At 36.8% G+C, this 13,286-nt stretch overlaps 1 protein-coding gene across 7 annotated transcripts in view; it reads right to left on the bottom strand.

Moving 5' to 3' along the window:
- Window positions 1-13,286, bottom strand: part of PLD1 (phospholipase D1) — a 199,349-nt gene that overhangs the window by 12,636 nt on the left and 173,427 nt on the right. For 5 of the 7 annotated variants that reach the window (XM_004756582.3, XM_004756580.3, XM_045088626.1 and 2 more), the window contains 2 exons: window positions 4,629-4,763; window positions 176-329 (listed from right to left, as the gene is read on the bottom strand). In XM_004756582.3, coding sequence (XP_004756639.1) covers window positions 176-329; window positions 4,629-4,763 — 289 coding nt within the window. Of the gene's footprint in view, window positions 1-175; window positions 330-4,628; window positions 4,764-8,150; window positions 8,234-12,440; window positions 12,591-13,286 lie in introns of those variants that run through there. The other 2 variants (XR_006609154.1, XM_045088628.1) reach the window with 2 other exon arrangements.

Genomic DNA, 13,286 nt, shown 5'->3' on the forward strand with positions numbered 1-13,286 from the left:
CACATAAAGTCCTTTTGCACACTACTGGTGATTCACATCTCCTACTCTGGGAGATGCTGTTTTAGACAAGAAAGAACTGGAGATTACATTTGTGTTCAGGGCAGGAGGTGGGATGGGGTTCCAGCACCCACCACAGTGAAAACAGATAAGAGGGCCACAGCTCGGGGGGGCCCACCTGAAGCACTGCAGCCGAAGTCCCTGGGCGAAGCGGCCAGCCTGGTACTCTTCTCCATCCATCACCGAAGGGACTGTCTCTGTGTCCTGCACGATGACAGCCATTTCACTGTCACGCTTCCCCAGCATGCTTCGATCATTTATGTTGGCAGAGCCTATAATGGGAAACAGTGACGTAGAACAACCTTCTCGGCAAAGAGAACTGTTGGTTGCCTTCCCTGCTCAATTCTTCCTTCCTAAGAAAACCTTAATTTTGTTCAGGTTATCAAGAAATGCTGAGTTTTGGGAAGGGGAGGCCCGCCATAACCCAGGCATAAGTCTTGATCAGTCTAAGCCAGCTACAGTAATTTTGTGATTTTTACCCATGACTGGCTTAGGAATGGGCACTTGACATCAGTGTAGCCAGTGTGACATGACGAAAAGTATGATGGAGGCTTCTGAGAAAGTCTGTCTCTTTATAAACAGACACCAGACTGGGATGCCATCTCTTAAAGCCTTTTGATATTCTGGGTTGGATGTTGGATGAGGACATGATTCCAGGAGCTGCTGTAGCCATTTTGTAACCACTAGGGGACAAGCAGACAAGTGGAAGATGGCAGAGCAGAAAGAAAAAAAACCCTGAGTCTTCGAGTCACTGAACTAGCCAACTTTTTTACCTGCTGGTATGTGAAATAATACAATTTTCCTTATTGTCTCACAGACCTCTAGCTGAATTTTTCATCTGGTAGCTCAAAGGCTTCTAACTGATGTAATCATTATGCACACACACAAAAAAGACACACCAGTTTAATTTCGTCAGCTTTTAGACTTACTCTTTTGGAGTCTGGTAACTTAACTCAGCCGTGTAATTATGAATGTCAAAGCCCCAGAGCAGCTTCACAATCAAGAGCCCACTCTCAAAATACAGATTAGCATGAGTGGCTTTGGTTTTTATGTTCTCTTGCCTCACTTGTGTGGCATGCCAACTGCTTCTATATCAACTTTTTCCCATCTATTTTTAAATCCAAATGAGCTGAGAATGTTGACTTTCACATGTGAAGGGCAAGTATTTTAATATTAGTTCAACCTGGGCTTTCTCCATTCCTCTGCATGTATTTGGAAACCCCAGCATGTTTTTCTGCCTTCGTCTTTTGGATTCGTGCTTTTGAATCCTTGAGGTGTCCTATAAACTACAGAAGGAACCTGCCTCTTTTTTCTTCTTCTTCCCCTTATCACACATTCCACAGTTTCTGCAGGCATGGAGTGGAAGGGCTGGACCGAACAGGAGCCAGAGGGGACCCTCTGGGATTGGGACCGTTAGGGTGTAAGGTGATAGTATAGCCCTCCCCTGAGCCCAAATGGCAGCAAGCTGTACATGAGGAAAAGCTGGCCCTTCCTAAGGAGGTCTTATTGCCATTTGCCACAGTATTGTCCTATATTTTATATGCAAATCTGTGAGAACTATGGATGTGAATGGTGCCCCCAGTGACGATAGCTGACAGAGAAAGGGTGGAGCACCTCACAGAAATTTGGGAGCACTACCAGAGCTCTGTAAGGTGGGAATGAATGACATACTTTGTCTTGTTAGCAGTAGATTGTCTTTTATACATGCACGTAAATTTTGATGATGCTGTAAAACTTGCAGCCATTATCTTTGGGCTTCAGAGTTGGCCCAGCATTAATTTGGACAAAGTCATTTAATCTTTCTTAACTTTAATTTGATCTTTTACTAACTGAGATCATAAGATAGATCTTTTAAAAAAGCAGGGATATTTTTGTTTTTGTTTTTTTTTTTCAAGATTTTACTTATTTGACAGAGAGGGAGGGCACAAGCCAGAAGATTGGCAGAGACAGACTCCCCTCTGAGCAGGGAGCCTGACGTTGGGCTTCATCCCACCTTCTTACTCCCGCTCAGCAATACCCACTCTGATGTTTCTGGTGTTAAATGGAAAAGCCCTTGAGCTTTGTAAGGCAGAGGCAGTGTTTCATTCAATTTTTGTATCTCCCCTCTATGGATTAATGAACACTGAAAAAAACTAGTTCACTTCGTCAACAGGATAGGCTCAAATTCTACTTAAGAATAGTCTTATTTTACTTAGGAAAGCAAAGAAAATGTTAGTTTGATTAAGTGCCAATATTAAGATAGATTAGAAAAGTGGACTTGGTCACAGATTTCATGACCAGCAGGGGCACTCAAGGCAAGAGATAATTAAACCTCCACACAAAAGAGATCTTTAGTGTGAGAAAGCAAGTATTTCCTTGTGAGGAGAAAGGAAAAATAATTAGTTGTTTTGCTTCCGTTAGTTATTTAATGATTCTGGCATACATTTGTCATGTTAGAAAATTTAACCATAGGTTACTTTAGCTTCTTTGAACACCTGTAAAATATTTTCAACCTAACGTCTCAAACTCCTCTCTGAGAATTTGAAATATTGTTCTCAGTGTTAAGAATTTAAGTAGGGCTGATGTGTGAAACCACCAACAACAAACCTGCTTCTCTTAGAGTTTCCCTTGAGGTACAAAAACCAAAAGTATCTTTGGATTTTTCCCATGGGCAAATCTGTTTTGTCCGTGAAGGAGAAAAAGAAATCTAGCCCCTAACGACTAGGAGGTAAAACCTCTCCACATTCCCAAGGCCACTTTGGTTTCAAGAAAATGGGTAAGTATTATGTACAAAATTGATCAATTATTGGGACGCCTGGGTGGCTCAGTTGGTTGAGCCACTGCCTTCAGCTCAGATCATGATCCCTGGGTCCTGGGATCAAGTCCTGCATCGGGTTCCTTTCTTGACAGGGAGCCTGCTTCTCTCTCCACCTCTGCCTGCCACTCTGCCTGCTTGTTTGTACCCTCTCTCTCTCTCTCTCTCTCTCTGACAAATAAATAAATAAATAAATAAAATCTTTAAAAGACTGATCAATTATTGCTAGCCTAAATAAATTGAGAGCTTTCTACAAAATAAGTCAGTTAAAAACCTCGACCTATTTAATCATTAGTTCTGTTACTGCAAACTACTCTACATTTATACTTTATTTAAAGTATGCAGGCTGAAAGCCAAAATGATCTTTAAAAGGAAAATATTTATATCTGTCAATATTTACTTCAAGAGTTCTGAAATCTTACTGAAGAAATCAACTAAATTTGTTTTTCCATTTCAGCAAACATCAGTATTTTTCCTTTCCTAATGTCATTGCTAAACTTAATATGAAAAGTTTCTGAGATTGGCTTCTGAAGAACAAGGCCAGAGTGGCTTGGGGGAAATTAGAGAAACTGTGTTTACTGGGGGACTAGGAGAGTAAAAAAATCCCTAAAGAACTTTGATCCCTAAAGAGCAAGAGATAGAAGACATATTTTTCTAAATGCCCTATGTATTAAGAGTGTGTCTCTGTGTCTGTGTGTCTATGCATATATATGTATCACCACACCGTGGTCTATATATTTTCTGGCTTTGGAATTGCTTTCTCTTTCTTTTCAAATCATGTTCCAGATAAGATAATCTCATTACTCCTAGATATAAGCTCCCCCCCCCCCTCAGTGGAGGATAGAAATGGAAATGGCATATTTACTGCCAAAAAATTTCAAAACACTCTACAACTTTTAGTTTCTCATAGGATAGGGAAGATAAGGGAGTATCTAATTATAGTTGAGAAACTACACTTTACTTTTTCTGGGAATTTAATTTTTTTTAAGTTTCTATTTAAATTCTACTTACTTAATATACAATGTAATATTAGTTTCAGGTATACAATGTAGTGATTAAGCACTTCATATAATACCCCATGCTCATCACAAGTGCACTCCTTAATCCTCATCACCTATTTTCCCCATCTCCCCAAACCCTCCCCTCTGGTAACCATCAGTTTGTTCTCAGTGGTTAGGAGTCTGTTTCTGGTTTCCCTCTTTTTCCCTTTGCTTGAGTGAAGGGAAAATACCATATGAGTGAAATCAGATGGTATTTATCTTTCTCTGACTGACTTATTTCACTTAGCGTCATATTATCTCCATCCAAGTCTTTGCAAATGGCAAGACTTCATTCTTTTTCACAGCTGAGTAATATTCCACTGTGTATATATACCACATCTTCTTTATCCATTCATCAGACAATAGACACTTGGACTGCTCATTTTTCTCTCCCCATGTTTCCCCCTCAAGCTCCCAAAATCGAGGTACTCCAATTTATAAAAGGGGGTAATAATGAATTAATGAGAACAGGCTGATTACTGCTCTGCAGGGCTAACCCACTGCTCTCTGGCTACTGTAATTTGCACAATGGCCATTTAATTTCTCCGTGCCTCTGTTTCTTCATAGATAAAAACAGGGATGAGAAGGGACTTAAGTGGAAAATACTGCTTCAGAAATATTTTAGATGTCATGTTACAGTCCCTCTCAACTGTAAAGGAATTTTGGGAGAAAGAGAAAGAATTTTGACATGAAGTCAGTCAACTAGCAAGCCACCCAATTATAGACCATGTACTTACCAATAATAACAGTGTTATCATCAGCAATTAGCAACTTGCTATGGACATAGATGAGCTCAGTGACGAGGTTGCCTTCAAGTTCTGCATGTGTTCTAAGGCCACAGAATGATATGTAATTTATCCACTGATTGCCAACTATAAAATAAAAAATAAAGTACTAACATTCAATGACCAAGTTCATTCAAGGGACATTAAATTTTACTGTTTCTTAAAACAAATATACTAAACAGATGGTTAAGAATAGATGGTTTGGTGTAGTGTGTGTGTGTGTGTGTGTGTGTGTGTAATTTCAGAACACACCCAGGATCTGTTTTTGCTATCAGAAGAATCTTTTACTATTAATATGGATGGACATTAAAAAAAAAAAGTACTATAGTGCTATGAATTACCTTTTCCAAGGCAATAAAAAAATGTATCCAATATGAGCACTTTATTTAAATGATTTGGCGAGTAACTACTGAAGAGTGATAATTAAAGCAGAGCCAGAGTGGATGACCCAAGAATTCAGTGTGACATTTGCATCAATCTTGGTTGACACCTGCTGCAGTTTAAATCAGATGTAAAAATAATGCCCACACGACTTGATGTAGAAATAGTGTAGCCTATTCAGTGCATAGCAGCAGTTAAATTTTATAGACTTCAGGTAAATAAAAATGTTGGCAATTAAATAACACTCCTTCTACATCAGTAACATCAGGAAATGAAAGAATCCTAACTACATTTGACTTTGGAGAATCTGCCTCAGAGCAGCGGTAGCAGGTTTGTACTTTAAAACGCTGCCCCATCATCACGTGAGGGCCATTCGGGTGATAAGAAGAAATGAATTCCATACCAAGCCAACCCATGACCATTATCCTGGCATGAACGTTAGTCACACAATTTTATGGTCTCTCTCTCACATAGCAGTTGTCCTGGATAAGGAAAGTCTTATACTAAGAATAAATGGAGTGGAACCAAACCATCACAAGTTCTAATAGAAAAAGAATGTAATTTTTTTTTTCTTTAAGAGAATCTGAAGCATACTAATAGAAACAATGGCAATTCATGTTCTGTTTACTGACGTTTCCATGTATTACTGATGATTTCTATTATTCTGTTGATGTTACTCAGTGTTTCTATTAAATCTGGGTATCTTGGAAAGAAATTCATTCATAGGTTATATATGCAGATTCCTCCCTTTACAGGTAAACGTTCCCTTATACATGTAAATAATATTGTAGCTGTTTGCCAAGAGTTGATATGTTGGTGTATTAGTACATCATGTGTAAGAGATGCATGAAACTAAGAAGTTTCATGTAGGTAAGATTTTTGTACATCAGTTTCTTCCCCATTTGTTAATGTTATATCGGAAAGATGTTTCATTAATAGCATCAACTTCTCTTTAAAACTTCTCTGATCCAGGAGAAAGAGGTATTTCCTCTTTTAAGCCCATCATACCCATGAAATTCCTGGAAAATATTTCTAACATTTAATATATTATTTTACAAATATTCATTTCATCCTCCATTTCTCCTACCACTATCGAGGTCTTACACATTTTGTATCCCCATCCTCGCATAATGCTAAAAGAAGTTGAGTAAGTGAGTGAATTGATGAATGGGTAGTCAGGTGACAGCTATTATTTTAGCTTTTGGTTTTTCTGCATCATCAATTTTTCTGCAGCTGGCTCATGATTTAAAATTTGGAGATATAAAGCAGATTTTTAAAGGAATCATGGAACGACTTCTTGGCTAAAGTAAGTAATTTTTTGCAGTAACTTCCCATAAAAAATTCACATAGAACAATATGGTAGCCCAGTGGTTCTCGGTGTGAGTAAGGACTGCCTCTCTGAGGACCTGTTAGAAATAAAATCTGGAAACCCTCCCCAGAGGTTCTGTTTCAGCAGAAATCTATAATTCAGTAAATGCCCTAGGGGATATCATTCTTTGAATGACACTGTTATAGAGCTTTGGTATTTATAGTTTTAAGAGTAGTGGCACAGTTTCAGGAAATAATACCCCATGACAATCTGAGATGCATTCCAGTGTGCAAGTCTGCTCAATATGAGGACATCCATTAATATAAAACATGATATTGATCAATCTAGACTGAAAAATCTTATGATTGTTGTAACAGATGCTTTTGACACAATTCAGCACCCATTCTGGATAAGAACAACAAAGAAAGAAGAAAGGGATGAATACTTTAATATGCTTAAAAATATATAATATATACATTACACATATATTATATGTCTATGTGTGTAGAATATCTTCAGTACTGTTTAACATTGCCTTGGAGGTATCAGCCAACTCATTTAGACAAGAAAAATCACATAAGGAAAACCAGGTCCATTTCCAGGTAATATGATCGTATCCTTGGGGAATCAATGATAAAACTATCTCATAATAGGATGTGAATTTGCATACAAAAATCAGTAGCCTTCATACACATAAGCAATAACCATTTAGAGGTTATAATCATACAAAACGTTATTTATGATGGCAGCAAAAAAGTAAAACATGGATAAACAATAAACTTACCAATAGATATGCGAAATCTTTATGAAGGGAAAAAACGCTATCAAAAGACACGAGAAGAGACTTGAACAAATGAAAAGACATCCCTTGTTCTGGGATAGAATGATTCAACATCAAAAAGATGCCAACTTTCTGCATGTTAATTTATAAATTTAATATAATCTCAGTGAAATATTACCATGTTTTTGTGGAGTTAGAAAACTTGACATTATAGTTCACGTGGAAAAGTAAACATCCAAGAATGACCATGAAAAAAACTGGAAAAGAAAAGCACTGAGGAGGGCATTAGCTCTATCTGATATTAACACATACTACAAAGGCTGTATAATTAGAACAGTGCTGCACTGGCACATAAACAGACAACTACTGAATAGTATAGAAAGTCAAGAAAGAGACCCAAGCACATACAAAAATTTTGCATATGATAAAAGTGGCATCTCAAATGACAATGACTTTCACATAAAGGTCCTAGGACTTTTAAATAAAAGATGCTAGTATCATTGCATAGCTATTTGAAAAAGAAAAATTACATGCATACCTCATACCAATCAAAGGAATAAACTCCAAATGAACCAGAGACCAGAATGCAAGCATATGAAATGACACAAGTGTTAGAAGAGAAAACAGAGTAAATTAAACCCGAGTATTAGGAAGGCTTTAACTATCTATAGGCAATAAAAGAAAAATATGAATTAACCTTGCCTAGATTAAAAAAAAACACAAGACACAAAACACCACACACACAAAAAGAGACAAACGACAAAGTGGGAGAAAGCATTTGCAGTGTATGTCACAGATAAAGAGCTTAGAGTCCAAACCTATAAAGAAATCTCAAAATCTTGATAAAAAGAATGGGCAGAAGACATAAATGGACAATTCACACACACGAAAAGATATTTGAAAGATAGTCTTCCTCACTCATAACAGAAATGCAAAACTACACTGAGAAACCATGTCTTACCTACAGTACCAGCAAAAAAATAACATTGTCAGTGAGACTGGGTTGAAGCAGGCTCTCTTATACATTGATCATGAGAAACCAAACTGGTACAAATTCTTGGGGGCGGGGGAGGAGTTTGGCAATATCTAGCAAAAAGTATATTTTAAAAATTATTTTTTTATCATGATAAAGTGCACTCCTTTATCCCCTTCACGGATTTCCTGCATCCCCCACCCACCTCCCCTCTGGTAGCCATCAGTTTGTTCTCAATAGTTAAGAGTCTGTTTCTTGGTTTGTCTCTCTCTTTTTTCCATTTGCTTGTTTGCTTTGTTTCTTAAATTCCACATATGAGTGAAATCATACGGTATCTTTCTCTGGCTGACTTATTTCGCTTAGCATTAGCAATCCCATCCTAGAAATTTACCCTATACACTTCCAACAAATAAGAATATATATACACAAGGTTATTCATTGCGTAACTGTAACTGAAAAATACTGAAAATATTTCAAACACCCATACAGAGGGGAACGATTGAACTGAGTATGGCAAATCTCTACATGGAAGACCATGCAGATATAAAAAAGGAATGAAGAGCTCTATGAACGGACAGGTGTGAAATATCATATACATATATCTGCACGAAACACTGCAAGAATAATCTAGAAACTGACAAAATTGGCTACCAATAGTGGATGTGATGGAACAGGTTAGAAAAAATGGGTGTGGAGCAAACTGACAAAAGTTTTAGGAACTGACACTTATTGATGTATACCATTTTTACAGTTCTGTTGGAAGTATACTGCACACACTCAAAAAAATTTGAGAAAGATACAGAAAAAAACCCCTCTAAAATGGAATACAAATGGAAGGAACTGAACCCAACTATATTTCAAATTAATAACATAATCCAAGTAAATTTTGAACACTGACTTTTCAGTATATACCCTTAGGCTGAAGACAAAAAGAACTGTAAACAAATACTGAATTCTAGTGAGTAGATTTGTTTTTCAGAATGGTATGGGCCTGCAATTCTAAATCTATTTTCTGTATATTCTAGGATTGAGGAAATAAATGCATATATTATAGATACTAGGAGGTGAGAAAAAGGAGTCATAAAAACAGAGAGAGGACTAGAAGGAGTTCTGTGGTGTGGATTGGACTGGAAGCATTAGTACAGAGGCAGACAGATGGGTAAGTAGATGTATCGATGGGTGATAGGTAATGTGGGCTAGGCCTTAAAGCAATGATATCCCAGGAGCCATGATCATATCAGCACCTGGATTTTGGTTCCTAAATGTCATTTTCCACTAGAAGAATCTGGGTTTCTTGGTTGATTCTAGGGCTATTGCTGGGGATATACAGTCCGAGTGTAGAACACTTCTTGTGCTTCTAAGAAAAAAGGTTGATATGGGAACATATCAAAAGCACAGAGAAGCCAACTTATAAAGGTGCTCACTGGCCAAACCTGTGCAAGCTAGGCATTACACTTACACTCACTGAATAAAATAAGAATCCATGAGTCCATACCATTCAAATTCATAAATATGCCAATGGGGAAGAAGAAGGGAAACTTTCCTTACAGTAGAATTCCAAATAAGAAATTGAGAAGAAAGTAGTAAATATAGGAGAAATGATGAGATTTTAAAAATCAGCACTTGGCAACTATCATAGTAGTAATACTAGAATCATAGTAGCAATAATTGATTCAGGTAAGAATTATGAACGTATGCTAAAACCAGCAGGTGAATGTTTGATGAAAAGTAGGATATTTATATAGACTGAAAGTATTTTCCTTCAAAATGTTATGACAAAAGGAGAACTAGTAATTTTATTGGCAGGGTGGGGGGTACTTGGCAGATACCACATTAACTAAATGATCAGAGTTATAATCAGTAATGGAGCCAATCAGTCTCATGTTTCTCCTGATACGATGCACAAAGAAGAACCTATCACTTCTGTGATACTCCTGGTCATAATGCCTGAATCTACTCATGAGGAAACAATAGATAAAGCCAAACTGAAGACTATTTTACAAAATAACTAGTGTGTCCTCTTCAAATATATCAAGATCACAAAAGTACCCCCACCCTCCATTAAAAAAAGATTGAGGGATTATTATTAAAGGAAAATAAAGACGCATGACAACCAAATTGCAACACATGACTGTTGAGTGTCTCCTGGACAAGGAAGAAATATTTCCGCCCTTTTGCCATAAAGGACATTAGTAAGACAACTGGCAAAATTTCAATAAGGTCTACAAACAAGATAATATTATTATACCAATGCTAATTTCATTAATTTTGACTATTGAACTATAGCTGCTTTTTTTTAATATAATTTTTTATTTTTTATAAACATATATTTTTATCCCCAGGGGTACAGGTCTGTGAATCACCAGGTTTACACACTTCACAGCACTCACCAAATGTCTTGCTTTTCCCAGAAACACACTCTCAAGTATTTACAGATAAATGGGCATTGTGTGACTTATTCCCAAATGGTTCATATGGGAAAAACCCACCTATCTGTCTATGTATCTATTATAAAGAATGATAAAGTAAAGAAGGTAAAAGGTTTACATTTGGGAAATCAGGTGAAGAGTGTATGGCAGTTCTAGAATCCCTTCTATAAGTCTGAAATTATTATTATTTTTTAAAAAAATTTATTTATTTGAGAGAATGCATGAGAGAGAACATGAGTGCCAAGATTGGGGGCAGAGGGCAGAGGGAGAGAATCTTATGCAGACTCCCTACTGAGTGTGGAGTCCAAGGCAGGGCTTGATCCCATGTCCCTGAGATCATGGCCTGAACTGAAAGTAAGATCCAGACACTGAACTGACTGAGCCATCCAGATGTCCCAAGTCTGAAAGTATTTTAAAACAATTTTTAAAAAAGATTAGTGATGCTGACTAGCTAAGCACCCTGAAGGTTTAAGACATGTAATAATCTATAATTTTCTAGGGCACAGATCTGTGCCATTCCCTAGTACAGAGAATATCGACAACATATCCACTAGCTGGACAGGTTGACAGTCCACATCCGTACGTACTTCCCATCCATCCTCGCCTTCGAAATAACTCCTATGAAGTGATTAAAAAGAAAAACCTTCTTTGTGAAAAATGCCCCTCACAAAAGAAGAAAGCTAAAGGTTAGTAACAATAAGATCTAGGTCCTGCCAGAAAATGGACATTTTGGATTAAAGCATAGCCTGTCAAGAGCAGTGGGGCTACCCATCCAAGATGTGAATGCTTCCACCAGAAAAGCAGAAAAAGCAAAGTGAGAAGCTATTTTGGCCAGTACCATATTCTGTGAAGAAAAGTGGCTCAACAAGTAATAGATACAAAGTTGGCAATGTTAACTTGAGGTGTGAGGACATACTGAGGAAACCAATGCCTTCTGAAGAATGGAGGAGAATGCCAGGAGCATGCAGAAGCAGTGATATAAAGCCATTACTGGGAAAGCATCAGGAGGTTTCCCAATTATATGTCATGGAGGTATCTGAGAACCTGGAGGTGTATACAGACCCCTAGGACATATCTGTCAGGAACACGGTGCATATATACCCCAAAAGATGGAAATTTAGTACAACAGACTCTTGATATTTACAAGGAAATTTAGTGAAAAGACTAAAAGAAAGAAAAGACTAAAAGACTAAAGAAAAGACTAAAAGAAAGAGTTGTTACAGATTTTGTTACTTAAAAAGTTGTAGCACTTTGTATAGGTATGTTTCTACATCCTGACTGAAAACCTCTAGACCTTGTGCTAAAATTACACTCAATTGGCTGCTGAAGTACCATAATTGACAAAAATTATAAAAATGAGACAGAAATACTTTAAACACTAAATCCCTAAAGATTGGTGTATATGATAATTGCAGTCCACTAATAGCTGCTGGTTTTCTTTTCAGGAATTTCAGTGTATTCATAGCAGAAGTTCTGTTTTTTCTACAGAATTGAAATAGGAGAGAGCTACAGTTCTATATCCAATTAGAGATTAGCTATTTCATGTATTTAAAACCCACTACACATTTACAAAAACAAAACCAACAATATAACACTGTACCCAGAAAGGGGCATTATATAATTAATCTGTTCTTTATGTTTAGAGTATGAACATTTTTCCCACTGAGATGCCTGATTTTGACTTGTTCCCAGGATGCTTGGAAATCTTTTCATAAGAGGGCTTAACATTGAAATTACTTCTTGTGTTAAAAGCCAATTTTTCCCCTGAATAGGCAAAGACAGGCAAAGGGTCCAGAGCCAAAGGAATGCTTTATAATAAGCTCAAACATTTTTATGGTTTAGAAACTAAATAATAGGCTTGTTCTGAGTTTTTGTTCTCCTAGAGCCTCACCTTTGCATTTTTGCTAGTCACTGTCACCACTGAATGGCTTTCCTGATATTGTTTTTTCAGTACTTCTTTTGGAGACTTGTTCATTATCATCTTCATTTTAAACCATTAGAAACAGAGACAGTGATAATGCTCTGGTAAATCTTCTCTGTCCTAGATGCAATTAGATACAACTTCTGAAAGTATTATGGGTGATGTACATATCTCATGTCTAAAGTTGTTTCTAGAGAGTTGACTGAGCAGCCCATTAGTGAAAAATTATTAAACATTCAACACACAGACACACACACACATGCACAGTATATATTTTAAATTATTATGTACGTAAAGCTTAGTTATTTGGAAAGCTTCCAAATCATTTATAAATCTATATACCAGAAAATTCACCCCTTTAAAATGTACAATTCAGTGAGGTTTTTGTTTTTGTTTTTTTAGTACATTCACAAAGCTGTGCATTCATTACCACTACCTAATTTTAAGACATTGGTATTACATCAAAAAGAAATGCCATACCCATTAGGAGTCACTCCCCACTCTATCCAGACCCTAGCAAGGACTAATTTACTGTCCTGACTCTACAGATTTACCTACTAAAAACATTTCATAAAAATGGAATTATATGTGACCTTTTATGTCTGGCTTCTTTTTATTTACCATGATATTTGCAAGCTTCATCCATGTTGTAGCATGTAACAGTACATTCCTTTTTATATGTAAGTAATATTCCATTGTACGGATATAAACATTGTGTTTCTACATTCATCAGTTAATGGATACTTGGGTTGTTTCAAGTTTTTCACCATTATGAATAATGCTGTTATAAACATTCATGTACAAGTTTTTGTGTGA

The sequence above is a fragment of the Mustela putorius genome, unplaced genomic scaffold, assembly GCF_011764305.1.
Source record: "Mustela putorius furo isolate JIRA1106 unplaced genomic scaffold, ASM1176430v1.1 tig00003834_pilon_pilon_pilon, whole genome shotgun sequence".
NCBI classification, from domain to species: Eukaryota; Metazoa; Chordata; class Mammalia; order Carnivora; family Mustelidae; genus Mustela; species Mustela putorius.